At 36.8% G+C, this 24,644-nt stretch overlaps 1 protein-coding gene across 1 annotated transcript in view; it reads left to right on the forward strand.

Moving 5' to 3' along the window:
* Positions 1-1,632, forward strand: part of LOC147422641 (THO complex subunit 4A-like) — an 86,321-nt gene extending 84,689 nt beyond the window's left edge. Inside the window, exon 6 of the mRNA XM_086502808.1 lies at positions 1,473-1,632. Within this exon, the coding sequence (XP_086358934.1) occupies positions 1,473-1,509 (37 nt within the window). The 3' untranslated portion in view covers positions 1,510-1,632. The remainder of the gene's footprint in view (positions 1-1,472) is intronic.
* Positions 1,633-24,644: the final 23,012 nt, after the last annotated feature.

Here is a 24,644-nt window from a genome sequence, read left to right on the forward strand (position 1 = left end):
CCAAAACGGTATTCCTCGCTACTTCACCCAAGAATAAATAACCAATTAATGAAAGTAGTATTTAAAACCACAATCAAACAATTCAAATCCGCACCAAGCCAAGTTTAAAACAGATTCCATCCATTTCATACAAATTTCAAATAATACTTCAGCACCACATAAATAGTGCCACCACTACTTCAAAGCATAGTGGCATAAAGTTCTTGCTCATAAGTAGGATAATTTTGCTAAGAAAGATTCAAATTCTTGTTGGAGCACTACACCAATGGGTTTATTGCTGACATCCATCTTAAGAATAAAAAATTTGAGAGGATCAATAGTAGCTAGAATGGGTGCCATAGTTAAAGCTACCTTAAGATTATGTGAACTACGTTATCTGCTCTTTGCCCCAAGTGAAGCCTTGACTTGATTCTTTAATTGGTCCGTCATATGCACCACAATCTTTGAATATTCTCTGATGAATTTAGGATAATAGCCTACCAATACCTAGAAAACTCTAAAGTTATTTCAGGTTCATTGGAAGAGGCCATTGTAAAATCACATCAACCTTGCTTGGATCCATTTGAAGACTAGCATAGGAAATTACATCAACCTTGCTTGGATCCATTTGAAGACTAGCATAGGAAATTACATGCCCCAAGTAATTGATTTCAGTGTGAAGGAAATGCTTAGCTTTGTGTAAAACTTGTGCTCTCATAGAATATCAAACACCAACTTGGGGTGCATTAAGTGCTCTTCTTCACTAGAATTATATACCAGAATGCCATTAAAATAATGACAAATTTTTGCGGATGCTTTTGCAAAAAATGCATGGGAAGTAGTTTGGGTTGAACTAGGGCTTGAAAGATAGGCCTTCTCATGCAAAAAATTCATGGGAAGTAGTTTGGGTTGAACTAGGGCTTGAAAGATAGGCCTTGGATCTCATTTAGATCCAAGGGTGGAAATTTACCGTTTAAAGCTCAAATCTCCTATGATGGAGAGATCAAGATGGAACACGTTCCATAAATTGCAAGAAAATTTATGTAATTTTCACTTTAATTAATCAATTAAACTTGGTCACTTAATTAGATGCCCCAGAAGGTACTCAATGGTCTTTAAAAAAATCCCAAGTTCTTTCAATTCATGAGACAATAGTGGCTATTTTTAGAGTGCCCAAATAATTTACTACTTTGTAGAATTAATTTGCTCAAGCTTGTTAGTTAACATGACATAAGAGTGTTCACGAACAGAAAAGTATTATATTGCCAAACTAGTGTTAAATTAAGTGCAGGAATTCTTTCCCAAGGGTGGATGAGCTATTTAATCAGCTTAAGGAATCTCATTATTTCTTAAAGTAGATTTATTCTGACTATCATCGAGTGTGCATACGATTGGTAGATATTCCAAAGATTTCTTTTTGTACCAGATTTTTTCGTTACAAGTTTTGTTATGCCTTTTGGTTTAACTAACTCTCTTAGCACTTTTATGACTAGGATGGAGTCACGCTTCTTAGGACTACAAGCTTCTTGATGCTGCTGGATGGAGGCAAATCACATGTGCTGATTACCACTAGAGGTTGGATGCAAGATCATGGGTTGCAACACTTCCTTTCTTGCAAGGAAATAACGAGCTTCTTGATTTTTTGTTGATGGATGGAGGAAAATCACATGTGCTGGTTACCACTAGAGGTTGTATGCAAGATCATGGGTTGCAACTCTTCCTTTCTTGCAAGGAAAGAAAAATTAGAGCAAAATTATAAGTAGAAATTTTCTACAATTCTTAGATAGTATGAAAGTTATGATTGGCTCATGGTGCTTCCTCTATTAATGATTGTGTCAGTAATGTTATGGTTGCTATTAGAAGGGAATTAAAACTCTTACATGCATGGTAATATAGAACTAAGATTGCCAATTCCCAATGGAATATGGATGCTATCTTTTGATTGAGGGAAAGTCCAAAATCTAATATATTTTATGGATAATGTGACGGTTGAATCGGGTGGATCCAAAGATATATGTTGTTTGAAGTATGTAGGATAGATTTGCTTCATGATTTTGATGATCAATTTCTTTTCAAGCCATATGATCCAGGTGGATACTATGATATTGTTTGCATTATGTAGGATAGATTTGCTTCATGATTTTGATGATTAAGAATTTGGGCAATTTCTTTTCAAGCCATATGATCCATGTGGATACTATGATATTTTTGACCTATCGTAGTTTGAATCTATGATATTTGATTTAAGAGGATACTATGATGTCTAAGGAATATGGTATGTTACTTATATGTGTTTAATGAGTGAGAAAATTTCTAATTATTGAATGCTTATGCTAAGTTGATGATAAATTTTTAAGTTCTCCATATGATCTTTAAGTATTTCTCTTTACATGAAGATAAGATTGGGTGCTTCATAATAACATGTACATAGTGTGTCCATGATGCATGTTTACAAAATTTACATACATAGATATTAAAGACATTGACACACGCCAGAGGATGTGTAGGTTCAAAGGGAGTGAATGCTCGGGGGGTGCACTATGTAATCATGTTAATGTACATGTGAGTTTAGCAGGAGGGGTTTTTTTAATGAAAACACTTTAGGCATATTAACAAAAGGGTTTTTTAATATTCCATTTTGAAAACAAATCTTGAAATAAGGGGTTATTTTATTCATTCAACTATGCTAAAAAAGGGATTTTTTAATTAACCCATGAACTCATGTCATATACGGGGGTTTTAAATAGTAGACCCCCGCGAGGGTGAAGTTGTGCTATTTTGTGGGTACGACGAGAATTGGATATCGGTTAGCATTTCTGCTTTTTGTGTGGTCAATGCAGTTCAATGGTTGGTGTTTGTTTTAGATGTAGCTGTGAATTATGGGTTGGAGGGGATTTACACTAGAAAAAATGACAAATGGTTGAGATTTGTTTTTGGGTCCAAGTCAAGCATTTTTGGGCTCTAATTGGATCTGCAAGATATAAAAAAACTTTCTTTAGCTATGTGTGTTTTGATTCATTCCAATTTGAAGCAATGGTTGGGAACATTGGTAGTTTGTAGACCAAAAGTAGTGTCTGGGTTGTGGCTGGTGTGTTCCGAGCTTAGTCAAATTTTTTGGGAGATGATTTGGATCAAAATTGGAGGCAAAAACCATTTTTGTATGATATAGTTTAAGAGGGTTTTGGGGTTAAAAATGAGAGGCTGAATGTGGGGTGCTATGTGGCACCCCGCGGCAGTCACTTATCAAAAGGTCCCTATATCATGTGCATTCAAGAGGTTACTCCGTTTACACCACATTCCTATTTAAAAAACCCTCAGCCCCCTCTAATTCATAAATAAAAGTATACATTTTGGATAATTGATCATCCTCTTTGGTTAACTCACGTGATCTGATACACATTTTGGAAAGTGATTGCCCCGGGCGTGGCACCCCCAAAACCCACATAGCATACCAAAGTGAAGGTGATCTAGGTATATGGGATGAACCTTCAACAAGGTATGGAAATCAAAGAGGAGAGTCCTTGGGATCTCTGTTCTCTCTAATCTATCTTAAACACCCATTTTCATATGAAGATAGCAGTTAGTTAGTTAAATCTATACTCTATTCTCTCTGTTTCTGCTCCTCTCATAAATCTCTCACAACTAGAGGCCCATTTCCTACTCGACCTCCCATGGACAACATGCAGAGGAAAGAGTTGCACATGGAACCACTTATACAGACTTCAAGAACGCTCTTAATTAAAGAGATGTATTTTACTAAAGCTAAGGAGCAAGTTATGAAACAAAGTTCTATGAAATGGGTTCAACATCAGAATAAGTGTCTTTCTTCACTAAGGTTATTAAGGGAATTTGAGGAGAAATTTGATGAGTTGTCCACACATGAGAAAATATAACTTAATCTAGAGAACGCGGAGCTCTTTTGAAAAATTACCTTCCTTGATAGTTGAAGCATGTGAGATTTCATGAAGAAGATTATTATAGATACCATATCAAGGAGTCATTTCATGAGGAATCATTGAGCTAAGGCTACTATAGAGACTTCACTTACGGTAGGGAATTTTGATGAGCTCTTTGTTGCTTTAATTTAGCATGGTTTACAAATCAACCTCATGTCAAAGAGTCTGTATTTTGAGAGGTAACAAGCCAATTGATATAGATCATGGATGGAGTATATGGGCTATTGATGCTCTTAGGTGTAGCTCGCTTCCATAGGGTTACTTTTATGGATAACGATATGATTATCCTCGAGAGGATGAGGTAAAAGATTAATAAATTTCAAAAACTAGTGAAGTGCAACTTCAGGATGAGAAGACCTTTAATATCCTTAACATATCTCTAGCTAGAAAATCCAAAGTCCAAGAAGTAATAGTTGAGAAGAGTTTATAGAGAAGGATGACGAGGAGCTGAAGAAGGAAATGAAAGAGAGAAGTATTGATAGGGAAGAGTGGGATCTAAGGATCTGAGGGAGATTGAAGCCAAACTCCCCTCAATTTTGAGAAATTCAATCCCAAAGGCTTCATGGTAGCTCCTTTCTTGAAGATGACATCCAACAGAGGAAAGAAAATGTGGTTCTAGATGCTAAGTGTGTTAACATTCTTAAAGACTAGAAAAGAGAAATCAATGACTATCATTTTGGAATCTTTAACTTTCCACATTCTACCCACGTCCTTGCAATAAGTAAGCACATTGAAAGTTGATAATTAACCTTTGGATCTTTTTGCAGACTGATGATGCATGACTATAATCTAGATATCTAACAACAAGTGGAGGTGGTGGATCCTATGAGGACATAATCATTACTCAAGAAACAACCCCTCAATATCCATTTTGCAACCTGTGAACTTATCACCTTCCCTTATCATGAGATGCATGTTTGTTTGCAAAGCCTATCTTAACTTGATGGCTTTATCTTTGAATTTCATCACCTACTTTGCTTTTGTCACATAGCTCACAATGGAGCCTCATAGCCATTGATATCAAGGGTCAAAGCATGTAAACATGCTACACTTTGTGCCAACAAGCATATCTTGTCAGCATAAGTTTTGGCATGCCAATCGCTATTGTAGCAATTATATTTATATTCCCCTAAAGTGAAAAGTAAAATTGAAAAAAATTGACACCATCACTAAATATTGTGGCATATCAAATAATGAGGCTCATTGTTTTTCAAAGCTATTTGGCATGTGCATTAGGGCTGCAAAAGGTTCCATAGACAGGTGGGGTGATGAACCTAAAAAGACAAGGGTATTGTGGAGCTCGCATGCAAGCCGGTGCATGGAAGGCATTCATGTTCTCCTCAACCACTAGCAAGAGGACATAGGCAAGACACCAGCTTGACTACAAACAAAGGATCTCTGAGGAGCTGCCTGACCATCCTCCAAGTAGAAAATGTAGCAGGGTCAAATCACCTGCTGCTTCTCCCTCTCCCTGCAAAAGTGCAAAGTTTTCTTCATCTCAAGGATCCCCAATGTCCCATTTCATTCAGGCAGGCAAAAATCACAAATCAGGTACTCTCCACCCCCCGCCCCCCCTTTTGTGCACGTTCTCTGTGTTTTCACTTATACTTTTTGGCTTCAGTAACAAAAGAAGCTTCATGCAATTGCCCTTGTGGGAGAAGGAACCCATTTCTCCATGTCTTTTTGGGTGCAAGTAGGTACCCTTTGTTATGTGCATTGCTAAGGAGAAAAGTGCATACTTAGTATGTTAATAAGCACACAAGGTTTAGTAGCATACATGGTATACTAGCTATACAATTCAATGTGATAATCAACATAATTATTATGATAACAAGAAAATTATCTATGCTAACTATTACATTTTAGGGAATGTGCCCAATGCTTTGTTTTACTATGTTCGATCCTTTGCTAGATATAATACAGTTGAGTAGATTTCCCTTTGATCTGTCCAGGCCAATGGAAAGCTTTGCAGGTCATGATCCTCATACATGATAAATTTTGGATAAAGTTTTGTAGGTTGAGGTGTACATTGCAAAATCCAAAGTGCAAGCCTCTGAAAGTCAACTTGAACTTCGAATGCACACAAAGTCCTAGCTATAGGGCTCATTTTTCTAGACCACCCTCATTAATCTAGCCATTGCTAGTTTTATGAAGGATAGAGTGGTACAAGACAACATTGGAACAAACACGTGTTTAGGCTGTGGTGAGTCCCTTGAAGTACAAAAAATTCTTGCAATGGTCAAGATTTGTGTGAACATAGCTATCACCTTCTATGCTTTGCTATTACATACTCCCTTGGGACTGAATGTAGGGCTGACACCTCCAAGAGAAGCGTACTTGTGCAACCTTGCATCCAATCACACAAAAAATTAGTAAGATTATCAACCTTGCATGCATGATTTTCTAGTTAGCATACATAGATACCCTTTTTGGGTATGCTGGTTAGTACACACGGTTAGTACACTTTTTTGGGTATGCTGGTCAGTACACACAGTCTGCAAGCTAGCATACTGTGTATGCTAATTAGCATACTAGGCTAGCTAGCTAGTAGAGTGAAAATGAAAGTTACATATTGGGTATGCTAGTCAGCATGTTGGGTTGTCTAGTTAGTGCCCTAAATCCACTTGCTAGAATATTAGGTGTGCTACTTAGCATATTAGAAATGCTAGTTAGTGTACTGGGTTGGCTAGTTAGTACAATGGATTTGGTTTTAAGATTACCAAGTATGCTAGCTAGCACAATGGGTATGTAATTAGCATATTGGATATGTCGATTAGCATATTGGATATGCTAATTAGCATAATGGGTTGGTTAATTTTTACCTTGAATATGCTAGTAAGCATATTGGGATTGCTAGTTAGTAGATTGGGTCTGCTTGTAAGAATTTTGGTATGCTAGTAAGCATATTGGGTTGAGTCACTAGAATACTGGATATGTAAATTAGCATATTGGATATGCTAATTAGCATACTAGATATGATAATTAGCATGATGGATATTCTAATTAGCATACTGGGTTGATTAGCTAGTACACTAGATATGCTAGTAAGCATAAGCATTGTCTAGTAAACACATTGGATCTGCTTGTTAGAATATTAGGTATTCTAGTTAGCATACCCGGTATGCTGATGAGAATATTGGGTATGCTAATGAGCATATTGGGTATGATAATTAGGATATTGGATATGCTAATTAGCATACAAGGCTGGTTAGATAGTACACTGGATTTGCTTATAAGAATATTGGGTAAGCTAGTTAGCATATTGGTTATGCTAATTAGCAAATTGGGTATGCTAGTTAGACTATTAGGTTGGCTAAGACATTGGGACTACAACTTAGCATACTAAGTATGCTTGTTAGAATATTAGGTATGCTAATTAGTAACTGGGTTGGCTAGTTAGTACACTGGGTCTGCAAGTTAGCATACTATGTATGCTAATCATTACTAAGATATTATCTAGCAAATATAGCATGTTCAATTATATGCTAATTAGCATATTGTGTATGCTATTGAGCATATAGAGTACGATAATTAACATGCATGGTATGCTAAGCCACATACATAGTTAGCATATTAAAATTATTATATAGCATACATGGCATGTTTATATAGGTTATAATCAAAGTTTTTTGCTGCAAGTCTACCAAAGCCCTACCATGGACATGGTCAGTGTGCATGACACTAAAGCTAAGAGAAAGGCTGAAAATGAGAATCCTTTGATTCCAAGAACCAACAATGGAAAAAGGTATATCCTTGTGGCCATGGACTATTTGACAAAATGGGTAGAGGCAAGAGCAGTAAAAGATGTAACAACAGGAAGAGTGGCCTTTTTCTATATGAACAGGTGTGTTGCAGGTTTGGAGCTCCTATGGTTATCATTTTTTATCGTTGTCGGGGGATATGGGTTCGCGAGGTGAGCCGGGTCAGCACCGGGCTGCTTGCTGTGGGAAATAAGAGAGACAAGACGCACAGCACAAGGCAATAGATCCTGTCAACACTTTAAATATGTAAAACTCGACAATCGAAATGGTTTAAACTACTAATGATTAGCCGAAGTGGAATTTGATTACAAATGGTTGCCGTTAACGGCATTGATGGAGTTAGGAGAGTTTAATGCTCTCAAATTAGATCAATACTGTAAAATTTCCACTTATGCTCGCCATTAGAGTCTTTATAAACCTTACCCCCATGGAAAAAATAACATGCTGCAGTGCAAGTGTAGGGTTGAAGGGTTCTTCAAGTAAAATAAAGTAGAGTCTATGAAATTTGAAAATGCCTCATTATCTTCCACTCATATCTCATTTTGAATGATGTGTTGGTATCTTTTAGACTTTTCTCCTTCACTCCACCAAATTTTAGATACATAAGGATGGTTAGTTGGATACGATGAATGAAGGAGTGGATGTGGGTTCCCACCAAGTGTAGCATGCTTTTGGTGTTGTAAGTATGAAAACAAGAGGGGAAGGCGGTGATGTGAGTAGCAAAATGGTAGAGGATGATGAGGTTTATGCCATGCCTACCACAACTAAAACAGTAAAAACTTCTTAGTAGATAGTGACTGCCTAGTGCCTTGGGGAAACATTGAAGAGTAATATCATAGAGGACACACAAGAACTTGGTGATAACAACCATCTCGAGGGCTTTTTGTGAAAAGCTAAGCTAATGAGAAGAGCTACCCCTAAAGAGATACCTAAAGAAACTGCAAGCAATATCTGTGGTTCCCTAAAGAAGTTGGATAAAAAAGCCAATGACACTAAAGGTGAAAAGAAAGCCACCCACTCAAGAGCTTACAAAAATTATGTTAAACCTTTCCTATTCTGCTCAAATTCTATACTATAAGCAAGGAAGTGTTGCTGTGTAGTTGTTATTCCTTTTTACTTAGTGTTCCTATACCTGTTGTGCCATTCACTATTATGGCTATGCCATTTTGAAAGCCTATTTTTCTTAGGACCTCTTGTGGCTGTCATGTATTTTTTAAAGATTTTCCAATGAAAAGGTCTTTTTGAGTAAAAATAATGTTGAACAACAATCCAAGATATTTTGCTACTCCTTTGTAACTTCTTTACTTGGTATCACTGTTTTACTACAGAGGAAGAGAAACGTGCATTAATTGCCTTGACTGATATAAATGCGGCCAGGCAATGGCAAAAACTAAAAAATGGTGAATCGCTAAATCCAGACAATTAAGAAAACCAAAAATGGAGATTGAAAAGCGGCTTGAACGCTATTCACAGTGTGCCCGTAAATTCATGAGTACCTAAATTACGTTCACCCAATTGGAGAGATCATATATGTTGGATGGTATCCTCTATCAAACCCAACATGGGTGCCTAAGTGATTGTGTGATGAAAAGGGGTCTCTTTTACTTGATCTCAATGGTCTTGTGGTGAGGGTTATAGAGACTCACTATGATGAACAACCCCCTGCATATGAAAATGAAAGAATAAAATACAATGTAGAGGATCAATGGCTTGTGTTCTATTGTAGGGACAACAACACTATCAAATTTCTAGATTGGTGCCTTCAATTCTAAAGTGTGTATACATAAAGCACAAGCATGCATTGTAAAGTCATGATATATTGTAGGACTATTTCTAAATTGCACTTGCCAAAGACTGGCAATTTTTTCTCTCAAGAGCAATGCACATTGCAACCTTGGTAGCTCTTCAATAAACCTATGTTTTTGAAAGACTTGGACTTGTTTTGGAGGAACAATTGTGCATACAACATCCAAACATGCTTATAATTGATGATACTTTTCGCCGCAAAGTGTTTCGAAACCAGGAACAATCTTGGATCACTACTTTAAATCTGGAGCACCAGACTGTTGAGTAGAGAGAATATTTTCAATAGAAATTTGAAGTATTGGCTTTTTATCTGGCTGAAAACAAATGATCCGGATGGATATGTTGCTAATAATGTGTTTCATACAAGCTGTGATGCAATCATCAAAAAATTGCATCAAATAAAAACAATGAGCTAGAGGCTCTGAGACGAGCTGGGGTTTGTCGCCAACAAATGGAAGCTGACGTAGGAGAAGAGAGAAATGAGAAAGCTAGGATAGAGAGGGAAAGCAAAGAAAAATAGCGCCAAACAGTAGACCAAGAGCAATAGAGCATACCAAGAGCAAAGAACTCGTTCACCACAACCCTCCTCGGCCTTGGCATGAAAACTGAAACTATGGCCTCTTTATTTTTAAACTCTTCAATAGCGATCCTTTTGTACAATTGACTCTTTTTATAAACCTTACTGACTCTTATTGTAAAATTAAAACCTATGTAAAGTCATTTGGAAGTTAATGACGAGATAACCTTTTCAACATCCAACAATTGAGTTGGGAGCTCAATTCTACTATTTCTTTTTTATGTGATTAAATATTAATGTCTTGTATTAAATTTTTTTTGTTAAGTAACACACGTGGCTTTTCAAGATAGCAGATTTGATATGCTATATGTGGTATGCTAGTTACCATACCTCATAAGCTAGTTATCAACAATATATACTAGTTAGCACATGCTATATAGTAACTAGCATATATTGTATGCTAGTTAGCACATAGTATATGCTAGTTAGTATACACCATATTCTAGTTGGCACACAATATATAGTAATGCAGCATGCATTCTTTGCTAGTAGGATATACTGTGTGCTAGCAAGCATATACTATATGCTACCTATTATACATACTAGTTAGCACACATTGCATAATGGTCAGTATCTACTATGTGCTAGTAAGCATAAACCGTATTCTAGTTAGTATACTATATGCTAGTTAGCACCACTGTGTAGTAGTTAGCATATGCTGTATGCTAGTAAGCATATACTATGTGCTAGTAAAATTATATTGTGTGCTAGTTAGCATATACAGACTACTAGTAGCATGTATTGTATTCTAGTTAGCACATATTGTAATCTAGTAATCTTATAATGTACGCTAGTTAGCATATGTGTACTTATCAACACATTTATCATTTTGAGTGAACTTGCGTGAACGATTGTGTGCTCTTTCGTAATGAGCATGCCGATTGTGACACATGTCCATCGTGCGGGGAGCCTAGGTTCAAAGAAGGAATGCAGAGCAACATAATTCAACGTAAAGTTTTGAGGCATTTTCCACTAATCCCTCGCATCCAACACATGTTTAGATCGAAGGGTACGAGCGAGCTTTTGAGTTGGCATGCAAAAAAACGTTCCACATATGGTATTATGAGAGTGCCAGCTAACTCACCAGCGCGGAATCACATAGCCTCATCACTCGAAAATTTGGCTAGCTAGTGATGGAGTGAATCCATTTGGGCACCGCTCTACTTCATGGAGCACTTGGCCGGTGGTGGTTGTAAACTACAATATTCCTCCTTGGGAGGCAACAAAAAAGGGAAACATTTTACTATCACTTCTCATTCCAGGAAAGCACAAGGTAAAAGACATGGATGTATATCTGCAGCCTCTTATTGATGAGCTTCAAGAACTATGGAGAGGCATAGATGTCATTGACATTTCACGGCCACCACTAGACCGCAAAGCCGTCATCAAGTGCATCCTCATGTGGACCATGCATGATTACCTAGGATTTAGAGAGGTATCTGGTAAGTATGCACATGTTAATTGTACTCTTTTCTTTAGGTTTATCATCTCATGTGTAACGTTTGTTTACATCTTGGCAGGATTGGCAACATCTGGACATAGTGCGTGTCCCACTTGTGGCCCTTCCCTTGTGACAAAGAGACCTCCTCTTCTTGGGAAGGTAATCTATCCCAACAACCATCGCTTCCTGCCTCCTTCACATCGTAGATATGCTCCCCCTATCAATGGAGTGCAGCCATTCCATTGGAACATGGCTGATTGGGCGAAGCATTGGGAGGAGCATCATGGTACCTCACCGCCTCCCAATGGGTTGCCAAAGGGTATGTTGAGGTACTCAATCTTCTTATCGCTCTCCTATTGGGTTTTGTTGAAAATTCAGCACTTATTGGACCCTATGCATGTATTCAAAAATGTTGGGCAAGCTATATGGGATCACATAATTGGCAAGAAAGATTCATTGGGTGCTAGGGCAGATTTAAGAGCCATGAGATGTCTCCCCCCTTCAGCCACGCCCCACATGGGGGAGCGGGGAAAGATGATTCTCCCAAAATCACCGTGGATACTGTCAAAGGCACAACGGGATATATGCGGTCACTCAAAGGTGCTTTCACAAAAACCAAAAAGGGTGGCTCCACTCAATTGTATGGATTGAAATCCCATAATTGGCATAAAATCCTTCAGGTAAGAGTAGAACAATTTGTGGTGTCTATGTGTCCTTATATATAGGTTGACATTCACTAAGATGTTTTATTGTTTGTAGTTTGTACTTCCCATAACTATTAGTGGTTATGGGGACACTAAGGTAAAGGCTGCAATATTCAAAGTGGGTAAGATTGTGAGGTAATGGGTTTTTTTCAAGTACTATATCATGTTATGCATGCATGAACAATGGAATTTTTTTTCATCTACTATATTATTTGTGCCCTGTAGATTTGTGAGATCCAAGGAGATAGAAGTAGAAGCCATACCAGTAGCCCATCAGCTAGCAGTAGAGGCAGCGTGTGCTATTGAGGATGCATTCCCACGTACAATCCTTGTTAGCCAAGTACACCTATTGCTTCACCTTGTTGAGGAGATTGCCATTTGTGGGGTGGTTCACTCTAGATGGATGTTCTTCTTGGAGAGATTCTTGAAGACTTTAAAGGATTTTGTTAGATTGAGGTCACAACCGGAGGTATGCAAAATCAATACAATATAGATAGCATTTATACGCTATGGAGTTACTAATAAAAATATGTGGTTTTAATGTTTTCAGGCGAGTATGGCAGAAGGTTGGGTGGTGCAAGAGGCATTTGTGTATGTCTCACAGTATCTCATCACAGTGGATCCATCATTTCCTCGTCTGTGGAGTGAAGAAGAGGATCCTAGGAAGCACTCAACCATTCCCAACGGAAAAGGCTCACTCTTGGTCATGGATAGAGAGTTTCATGCCATAGTCAACAACTACTATTTACTCAATGCCACTATCATGACCAATGGGTCAATATGTACTTGGAAGCCTGCGCAACTAGAGAAAGGGATAGAGATGCATGGAAGAGGTCCCATGGAGGTAGACGTGCACCTCCTTTTCCTAAAGAGCTTGCAAAATATCCTGATTTGATTCAAGTAGAGTGGCTCCATAATTCCATGACCAATGCCAAAGCACAAGGAGAACAAATAAGTCCTAAAGGATGGGAGTATGCACGAGGATGAACAAAAAGCATATTGAAATTTTATTAGCCATAGAAAAAAGTATAATCATGAACTACATGATGTCAAACAGAAGAAGACCATAAGGTACATGTCAAATACCAAAGGGAATGCTGTTATAGATTGCTTCATAATTGTATGGGATGATTGTGTACATTCTCTTTCTCTTTTACATGTGCTCCATGGGTATCTTGATACAACTTACAAGATTTGAAAGTACGTGAATAGGGAGATGATTATAGTCTAGTTTGAAGGTGTATGCATCCTGTTGCTTGTAATAAAGTCCTTGGACAACATAAGAGCCTTTGTTAATCACATTGTTCCATTCATCAATGTAACCCTATTTTTCCTTTTCTTTTACTGCAATGAACTTTATCAATCAAAAGTCTACATTCTCATCATTGGTTGTAGCATCTGGATTCACTACAAAAGTGTCACCAACACAAAAAGCACTACTTAATGCGTCATGGTGGCCATTATACATGAAGTTTTCATATCCAATGATCTGTTCTTCAAGGGAATCATTAGTCGGCATGCCATTTTCATCCTCAGCTTACTCACACAATGGCATTAGAAGATGACACTCCCAAGGTTGCACATGAGATTTTTTAGTGCGATGATTCCTACTACAATTCATGCATGCATCACAAAATCATGCCAATGGTCTTATGGAAATGGCAGTTGGATCCTATCGGTTGTGACCACAAAACTCATGCAATGTGTGGGACTTCTTAATGGTGGCAAAATTCCATTTAACCTCCCTATTTACATCTCCTACCTTGAGCTCCAAATTACGGGCACATTTCCCTTTCTTTTAAAGGATATGATGTAGCTTCTCTCTTTGATAGGTTGTCTTGGAAATAAGCAACCTCATTCGTAGCACACTTTAAAGTGGCCCCATTAGGCTTTAGTTGTTCATGTGTCAATGCTCTTTTAATTACTGCTTCTCCACCATCATACTTTCCCTTGCCATGTCGTGATCCAAAGAAGAACCAACTCATCTCCATTCCTATCAGTCTAGCATATCTTGCAACAAAATAAGAAAACCTAACAGGCTTAAAGTGTGATGTAGCACCATCTAACAAGACCCAATGTCATTTTAGAGTGGCACCTTCTGTTTGTAAACCATCTGTAATGCAACATAAAACAATGTTGGACAAACGATGTGTCATGCACCTTGCCATCTAACATGAAGAAGTGGATTGTCTTCACTACTTTCCCTTCCCTGCGGTAGTAAGTTATGTGCACTGTATACATTGTAATTTTCTCTTTAATGGTACAAATTATGGATAACACTTATAATTTTTTTATTGTTGAGACTCAGAATAAATCCTGTGGTACTGAGTCCACTCCTCCAAGTATTTCCAATGGTTGACCAACAAAGAGAATTGCTTGATGTGTGTGATCCTCTTTTTCTAATCTGGTGCTACATGACGATAATGAGAAACTTCGCATGTAGCATTGTGGGACTTCTTTACCCATAGTGAGTATAGTTAGTGGGGTTTGGAAAGGCACTTAGAGACTCTTCTAGATATGACTCAAAAAACCATTGGCCACTAAATTGCAAACCTTTGCAACGAGGTGCATTTATGTACAAAGTGTTTTAATATGGAATGACTCTGATTGAGGAGAAATAGTCCAACTTGTTGGCGAGCATGGATTACCAGTAGTTGGAATCCATGAAAAGCTCATACATGATTGGTAGGGAATGCTAGATGTAGATTGATCTGAAGGGGTTCACCTTCCAAAACCCTCAATATCAGACATGGATTAGACACTAGTTAAAAATCCCATCTACACATTTTATAAATTGATTTTTTTTCTCTTTCTTCATAAACTTATATATTTTTTTAAAATTACATTAAAATCCTCTCTTGAAAGTGTAAATCTATAACTCTCAAGAATTATAATATTCTCTTCTATCGAGCACATGTGATACACCTACATATGTAAAAGGTGCATCCCCCAAGATATTGGAGCACTTAAGGATTAGTTTCATGTTCTAGAAAGAGAGGTGGCATGGCTTAGAATCTACATGAATCAAATGAACATGCTTATGAAAAGATGGCTCAAGCTTTTGATGCCCATGCCATGTAAGTGTGTTCAATGTTGGCTACAAAAAATTATTAAAGAGTGTGCTTTTGTATGGTCATTTTATTGAATGTCTTGTTGTACTATAGCATACATTATTTCAAACTATGTTAGTAGAGTAAATTAATGAATATGTTCTTTCCTTTGATTTTATAGTTATGTTTCTTTGATGTGGATGACACGCCGTATAGTATACTTAGATTAAGTTTTGAGGTCTTGGTTGAGATGATCTTAGCATGTCATTAAAAAAGAGGCTTTAATTACTGTAAATGTGCTTGCATGTTTAGGATAATTCTATGTTTGGTAGGGTGAGCTTCAAAGTTGAAATGAAATACTCGGAAGCTCAACAAATTGTAGGTTATTTTTCCCTTGTATTAATTATCTTACTTCTTTAGATTTGGTTTACTTTCTATAGTCTCAAACATTTGGTAGCACCTTTCAAACCCCATGAGATTGTGATGACTGTTGTAGACAAGGGTAATGCACATTAAACCACTTTAACTAATTTTTTAATGTACTGATGCATGTACATATGGTTGACGTTTATTTCCTCTTTGAAAACAACAAAGTTCCTCCTATGGAATGCTTTGATTTGGAAATCATGGAGCAGTTGCTGAACATTATGATCACTACTAGCGGTTCTATAACCTATCAACAAAAAGAAGGATGCTTTTTGGACTTCCCCATGGTGTTGATATGTGTGCTCATGGGGTTCACCATTTAGTACCCCCCTATATAAAGTGCGTTCGCGAGGTATTAAAAAAATCCCTCTTTTAACATGTCTAAATGAATAAAATGACCCCTTATTATAGGAAATTTTTCCAAAATTGAATTAAAAAACCCCTTATTTTAATGTATCTCTGTTAAATTGCCTATTTTTTTTGCATTTTAAAACCCCTCCTTTCGAACTCACGTTATACATTAACATGATTACATAGTGCACCCCCCAAGTATGTGTGTCGACATCCACAATCTTTACAAGGGTTGATCAAAAAACAGTCTTTAGAGAGGTGGTTGTCTTGCTACAGTGTGTACACTTGAGGTTGTTTTTGAATGGATCTTTTTGTGAAGAACCTACAACATAATCTCCTCCATTTGTGTTGCTATTGATGCCTTTTATCTTCTTTTCAAAAGCTTGTAAAGAGTTTATGACATCCTCAAGAGAGGGTATGGGATCCTTCTCCTTGAGTGCAATTACAATTTGTCCATACATCCCTTTTTGGTTAGTTAAAGAAAAGTTAGTGTCAATCCATCAAACTAAAACTTGACTTCACGAAAAATTTATCAGAAGTAAATCAATAATCAAAAGGTATAAAAAGAGTAGAAAAAGTTTCCTTAGAGTTAACTTTGATCTGCAACAAGCTGCTAGATAAATGAGAGTAACCCTTCAAAATCCAAGCCAGGAAGAGACCTTGTCATAAGAGTCAGAATAAGTAAAAAACCAGCAAGAGCACGAATCCAAATATCAACCAATGATTTTAACCATAACCCAGCTATCTCCCTTTTTGGCCAGTTAAATAAAAGTTAGTGTCAATCCATCAAACTAAAACTAGATTTCATGATAACTTTATCAGAAGTAAGTAATCAAAAGGTATCAAAAGAGTAGAAAAAGTTTCCTTAGAGATAATGTTGATCTGCAACAAACTATTAGATAAATGAGAGTAACCCTTCAAAATCCAGGCCAGGAAGAGACCTTGTCATAAGAGTCAAAATCAGTAATTTACCAGTAAGAGCATGAATCCACATATCTAATCCAAAACTCAGTAAGATGTAAGAGCTAGGATGATTCTTGTCAGGTTTCTCATGGTTCTATAAACCCAAATGCCCAAGTCACATGCACCATATCAACCAATTATCCCCAAGTACTACCAAGTCATCATAATATAGCTCTATTATTGTCATTAAAGGAACAAAAAACCAAAACTAAAGGATCAATACTCCTTTGATAAACATAGATCACGGAAAGCATCAAGAGCCAACAATGATTTCAACCAACATGAGCCAAAACATAAAGTAATTAAAAAAATGCCACATGAAAATTCCGCTAGGACACAACATGATAATTCCATCAAAGCAGTCCACTGCATTCCAAGTTAGAGCTGAAGCATTAGATCAAAGCTCAAGTGTAAGTACTCAGTCCTAAAAGATAAGATAATAACAAAATTCTAGAGCATTATTAACAACAATAGGTAAGCATTACTAAACCAGGGTGCAAGGACAACACTCATATTTTAGCAGCAAATCACTTTCCCTATCTTTCACTTATAATGAACTTGCAAAATGAGAACTTGTAAGCCCAAGTATAAGGGAGGGAAATATGGCCCCCATTCGGTCTTTACCAATTCCATTTTCAAGGGAGGAGACATCAAATCTAGTACTCAATCACTTCTCACTCTTTTAAACAAGACCCATAACCTCTTTCTCTCCTTGTAGAAAGGTAGAAAACAGAAAGTACCAAAGTCTAAGTGAGGGGAGAAGAGCCCCTCACCTTTACATAGGGGTGGTTATTTGACAGTAGTAGCAAAAGCACAACAACTATAGCCGATCTTGTTTTTTGTTTGACAGGCATTGCCTATAAAACAAACCAAGGATGTATGGATCATAACCAAGCCATACATCAAATTAAAGTAGAGGAGCAAGAATTGGCAAGGGTTACCATTCTTGGAATACACATCTTGGCAAAAGATCTTACTAGAATAGTATCGTGTAGCAGTCCATCCTGGGAGGGAAGCATGTCAACAAGAAGAGAGGAGTATTGAAAGTTAGCATCGGGCAAGATCCAGTAAGAGCAATACATGATGCAAGCACAATTAAGGCTCGACAGAAGAATGCCACGAAGGGAAAGAATTTTTTTCTAAGTTAAAGGGCAGTCAATTCTTAATTAAAACTAGATAGGTAAGGGGCAAGAGGTGAGTCACCCGGGGTGGGGTCAATGCAAGCTAACCAATTCCAAAAGGTAAAGTAAAATGACTACATCCAGTTAGAGGGCATAATTCCAAATGCTCTTAGGGCCACGAGACATAAGGTTCATAAAGAGGAGATAATCTCACCAGGTATGCAACCCACTGTTACATCCAATGAGGAATGTACAAGCTACAAACACATGTTAAACACTCACAAGATACTATATTCATCAGCTCCATTTTGCATAGCTAAAGCCAAAATTATTCAAAGAGGGAAGTGCAAGGTATAGAATCAAGGTAATCACCCACAAGTCAAGATAACCATTTGCTACATCATTAGCTCAAGTGTATGTGTGTGTAGCTGGAAGAAGCAATCATAGCCAGATGAAGTGATCAAGTGTTTGTGTGTGTGTGTGCGTGCCCACCCTTACCCAGGCACCATACTCAATGTTAAGGCAGTAGGCACATCGAGTATGGGCCTACTGCCTCATCAAATGGGTGAGAGTAAAATAATTACGTATGAAGCTTAGGGAAGATGTACCACATCAAAGTTCCTTTGAATAAAGTAAAGACTGTCTTATAATCATAATATTTGATAATGTTTCTAAAGAAGGCTATACTCCAGTAGGAGTTTTAAGGCTTTGACAGCTAGTAGAAAAAAGTGTAGTAGTTGTCATTCAAAGTCTTTAGAGGAAGTTTTTCATGATTTTTGCTCAAGATCACAAAAAGACCTCATAAGTCTATTTAAAAGTAACATATCCTTGAAAACATCAAAATTAAGTTAATTAAACATGGGTGAGTAAATTTGGATTAACCTGCAACCTAAAATCAGCTGAGCACAAAGACAAGAATAGTCATGAGCAGGTACCTAGTCTATAGTCAAGGAAAAACCACCTAACAGTGGGTCAATCAAAGCCTATAGATAAAGAATAATCTAAAGCCAACATCTTGGTCCACCCAGTTGTTTGGGAGGGCCTTGTGTTAGGGCGTGTGTGTTGCTGTATTGAACTAAATACATATATACAAAAGAACATACCATACAAAAGACAACTGACTTTAGATAACTCGACAAAGATTTTTGCAAAAATAACTCAGTCTTAGATTCATTTTTGTACAACATAATAAGAATGAGGCAGCATTCTAATGATTCTATACAAAAGTAGTAGAACTATTGAGTTCATCTCGATTGAATCATCAGGGATCTTTAGAGTTGGACCATATGATCCATATGATCTTAAAAACTACTTTTTATAGTAACCTTTTACTGTAAAAAATGTCCAACCATCCATAAGCTAACCAAAACTTGTATGCAAAATTTCAAAGTGATTTGATAAGCTTTATTTTGTATCTACCTCCATAATGTATGGGCCAAAGTTGAGAGCCTTCAGATAGTGGGACAAAGACTACTCAAATGGAGAGAGTATTCCTAAAGTCAATTTAGTAGAGCTAATAGAGAGACTATGTCTAACAACAATAACAAAGCACAATATTGCAAACTAATGATCTAAAACATAGGTAACCCATATCAGAGTCATAGAAACAAACTAAAAGCCAGACCAATCTAATCAAGGTTAGAAAGATACCATATTTCAGAGAAACAATTAAGTACAAGTTCCGTGAAGTGAAGTTCATTATCACATATAGCTTTTTAAGAGTTAGTGCTATCAAAGACTCGCTATTGTCCTAATTAGTACTTAAAATAAAAGTATCAAGTAATTTTAACTTTTATATGAGTTGAAATATCCCTGCCATTTTACTGTATCAAAGAGTTTCAACCTGTTAAACCATCCATAAGTTTAAACAAAAAACCTGTATGTAAAACTTTAAAGTGATTGAGAAGCTTTGTTTTGTGACTACAGCCACATTGTACAAACCACATTGTATGGACCAAAATAGAGCCCTTAAAATAGTGGGAAAAAAACTACTTGATTAAAGAGAGTATACCCAAAGTCAGTTGCTACCAGTATTATTATATTCTAGCATCAAGTTATAGAGACCAAAATAGTTCAAGGATAGCTAAAGAAAATTTTGCTAATACCTAGCAGGCTCATCAATCAGTTGTCAAGAACCAGCAAAAGTCACATTTCCAAAAGCCAAAGTGGGAAACACAAAAGTGCGGCCCGCAAAATTCATTCAAAGAAAGAAAAACATAGTAACCTGCTAGTATAAGCACCATCAAATCTTCTTAATTCAAGCTGCTCATAGCTAGTAGACCATTGGTAGCAGCCATATCTTAAGTCAAAGTGCCAAATATTTTAACCATAACCCAGCTATCGCCCATTTTGGCCAGTTAAAGAAAAGTTAGTATCAATCCATCAAACTAAAACCTGACTTCATGACAAATTTATCAGTAATCAAAAGGTATCAAAACAGTAGAAAAAGTTTCCTTAGAGCTAATGTTGATCTACAACAAACTGAGAGCTAATGTTGATCTACAATAAACTGTCAGATAACTGAGAGAAACCCTTCAAAATCTAGGCCAAGAAGAGACCTTGTCTAAGGAGTCAGAATCAGTAAAAACCAGCAAGAGTACAAATCCAAATATCTAATCCTACACTCAGTAAGATTTGAGAGCTAGGATGATTCTTGTCAGATTTCTCATGGGGTATAAGGGCCCAAATGCCCAAGCCAGGTACACCATATCAACCAATTATTCCCAACTATTGCCAAGTAATCATAATGTAGCTCTATTAGTTTCATCAAAGGAACACAAACCAAAAGTAAAGGATCAATACTCCTTCTATAGTATTAGTCCATTGGATGATGCTTTGCAAGATTTAGTTGTGCTAATGAGTCAACTAAGGAGAACATTGATCATTTACTTGCTTAAACATATGCTCCATTTGTTCATTGCCAACAAACATTTCAACATTCATAGGAACTTCTTTAGAGGTGCCACCTTTCTTTTTAGCTACAATACTGAACTTTGCTTTGCAAAAATATTGAGGAAATCTATCATGAATATTTTTCAGCACTGTTGTACACTTTTCAACATTGCTAGGGACTCGCAACAAATGATCTTTGATTCTAGTGGAATTACCATTGAACTCATGGCCACAAGATTTGAATTCAATCAGGATGTATTCTTCCTGGAAACCAACTCCTACACATAGCTCCACTACTGTCCTTTCACCATGTTGTAGAAGGGTAATCTACCAGTAGCAGCAAATTCAACTATCAATCTCGTGTTCAAAATCAATTTAAGCATCAAACAACGCTAGAAATGTGAAGAATCACTTGAGAATTTATCAGAATCATGCTCTATTTATCAGTCTCATGGTCAATCTACATTACCAACCAGTCTCATGCTCTATCTATCACTCTCATGGTCAAAATCAATCTACATTACCGGTTTACAATAAGCAATGATGGTCTATTATTCTCTATATATCAACTCATGACAATCCATCCACATCATCTAAATAAAAATGACATAATAATGTGGATTGTATTGTATTCACATCCTACTATATCAATTATCTAAAGTGCAAGCTTGGGGCTTTCACACATTACAATAACCAATAATCTTGATCACTTAATAGAAACAATACATATGAATCAAATCATTTCACATTGTGCTACATTGCTCTATCTAAAATGCAAGCTTACAGATTTCACACATTATAATAATTGATAATCTTAATCAAGTCTTTGAATTAATTACATTATGAAATGCACAAGCTATAGGAGCCACCAGTGACACTACTAAATGATAATCAATTGTAGAACTGGATGATTACCATAACTATCTGAAGTGCAAACATGAAGTTCTCACACTCCACCATAGATCTTCAAGAGATTATCTATCTACAGTGCAAGCATGTGTATGCTCTCACATAGTACTTGCAATCCAAATAAAGATAAATAAATATCAATGTCTCTAGACAAGCTATTTCTAATTTTAATTCTAGTGAGAGCTTATGTGAATGGATCTACACAAGACACAAAAATTTATATCTACCTATGTTCACTTTGAAGTGAGAGTGCATCTCTACACATCAAAATTGAACACTAAACTAGGTAACACCAATATCTATTATGTTATATTTCTCAAAGTGATTACCTCATGTGAGAGTCCACTCTTCACACAACGATATTACCCTAAATTGTTTGATTATTTCACATCCAAGTGTTAGTGAACTGAGCACATGGCAAATGACGCCTATAAACAAACATCTTGCATAAAGTGAGAGACCAAGCTCTACACAAAATACAAGGCTTATACCATTTGGCCATGAAAAATTTTTCCTTTTAATTTTTTTAAAAAATTAATTTAATCTATAATCTTTATTGATTTGCAATTTGATTTTTAAAGTCAATAGTTTTTTTATTTCATGATTTTTGGTCCAACAATCAATTACCTGCTCAAGTGGAAAAGGTGTCCCACATGACCACGCGTTGCCTATTTTTATAGTAGTTTATTTTAAGCAAAAAAAATTTTAATCGAAATTTTTTTGAATGAAAATTGTTTTTGATAAAAAAAGTGGTATGTTACATGGCACCCAGTCTTTGCTGATGTGGCATCATATGATTTGGATGTATAATATGGGGGAGCAAATAATACGCCTATTATTCATCTCCCAAATAACAAATAATGCTACTTAGAGCCTCTTCACTCATGCTCTATTACAAACCCCTTGTATGCATCATTTTAAGCATGAATCAAGCTACTGTATATTATGCCCATATTGTATCCATACTTTCCCATTGTGATTAACATCACTTGTAATATTGTCTAAACAAACCCTAACCTATCCTAATGAAACCACCATAAATGGTAGCTTGCCTATGCCACCATGAGCGGTCTTATCCCCAACAACTGGTATTAGAGCCATAGATCCTTTGCAAATTATTTTGGAATTTTTTAGAAATTGCATATTTTTTCTCTACTAGATCAATTAGTGCTCCCCCCCCCCCCCCCCCCCCCCCCCTCTCTCTCTCTCTCTCTCTCTCTCTCTCTCTCTCTCTCTCTCTCTCTCTCTCTCTCTCTCTCTCTCTCTCTCTCTCTCTCTCTCATCACTTGACTGGAATCATAGTTGCTGTGCATTTTTTCCTCTAAAATAGTTGCCAACCGGTTTTGGGCAAAAGGTCAAGCCTGAAGTCAAGGCTTCCAAAATTGGTTTAGACAAGTTGAACGCTCATCAATGTACTATAGAGCTTTGACTACCTGCTACTACAGAGCTTGGACTATGCTTGTCAATGGATTTTTTACACTCTTCTCTTAGCCTACTGCGCTTTTCATCATACCTTTCTTGGCTTGCTCTTGGCTCTGCTTCACCGGCTCCCACTACCCTACCAATTGGTCATCCATTTGTAGAGAACAAGCTCCAATCCTCATTGCTGCCACCACCTAAAGCTTGCTTTGAACAATTGCATTTTATCACACTTAGCTTTGCACAATGAGGAGGCCACAATTAATACAAAGGAAGCTCGTTGTAATTCATCATAACTTGGAGGTGCCTACTCTAGTAGATAGTAGAGGGTGCAATTTACAAGAAGTGTTAGTCATTAGTGTTAGTAATTTGTAGTTAGTAGGATGGGTTAAAATTACATGGCATATGCACTCAGGTACATTACATGATTTATACAATGATAAAAAGTAAGAGAAGGATGAGAATATACACAATTTGATGGAAACCACAAGATGGAAAGGAAAATTTTCACCTATCTCCTCTAGTGAATGAAGCGGTTGTAGAACTCAATCGGTGTAGTTTTTGTGACCATCGAGAAGCTGAATTTTCCATATCAAACTCCTCCTTTTGTAGAGCTTGAACTTGGTTATTTGCTGATTTTTTCATTTTTGTAAAAGGATGAAGAGGTTATGGTATCAGTTTGATTCTAGAGAGAGAATTTGGGCTATATGTGTGTAGAGACGATAATTTTTGAGCTATGGAGTAAGGGAGAGATGGAAATGGTGAAGAAGATGAAAGAAGGCATGAAAGGTGCACGTTTTGGTGATGGAGGAGGAGGATAAGTGTGTGAGTATGTGTGGAAGTAGGAAAGAAGGTGAGAGAAGACTATGGGCTACTTGTGAGACAAGTGGGCAGAGTGAGCTCCACCAAAAAAATAATTTCTCACTGTTGGTAGCTCTAAAAACCTTCAAAATTTTTGAGATGATTATTCAGTTCTTGGTCCACATTTTCTCATAAATTACCACTTCAAATTCAGAGTGGAGATGGATTAAAAAAATCCTACCAAAAAGCCTATTTCTCTTCACAAAAATGTCTTCAGTGGCCCCCTTTGTGTTGAATTTGCATAAGGCTCCAAAGGTGAGCCTCTCCTTGCGTGAGAGCATGAACTAATACATTCTTAGGAGTTTGAAAATATGCATGGTTGTGGATTATGCATAAATATAATATATGGATATAATGAAAAAAACAGGCTAGTGTATATAAACAATTTATGGAATCTAGAATAGTGTGAGTTATATATAGATAAAAAT

This window comes from Adiantum capillus-veneris, chromosome 27 (assembly GCF_014529385.1).
Source record: "Adiantum capillus-veneris isolate H3 chromosome 27, ASM1452938v2, whole genome shotgun sequence".
NCBI lineage: Eukaryota > Viridiplantae > Streptophyta > Polypodiopsida > Polypodiales > Pteridaceae > Adiantum > Adiantum capillus-veneris.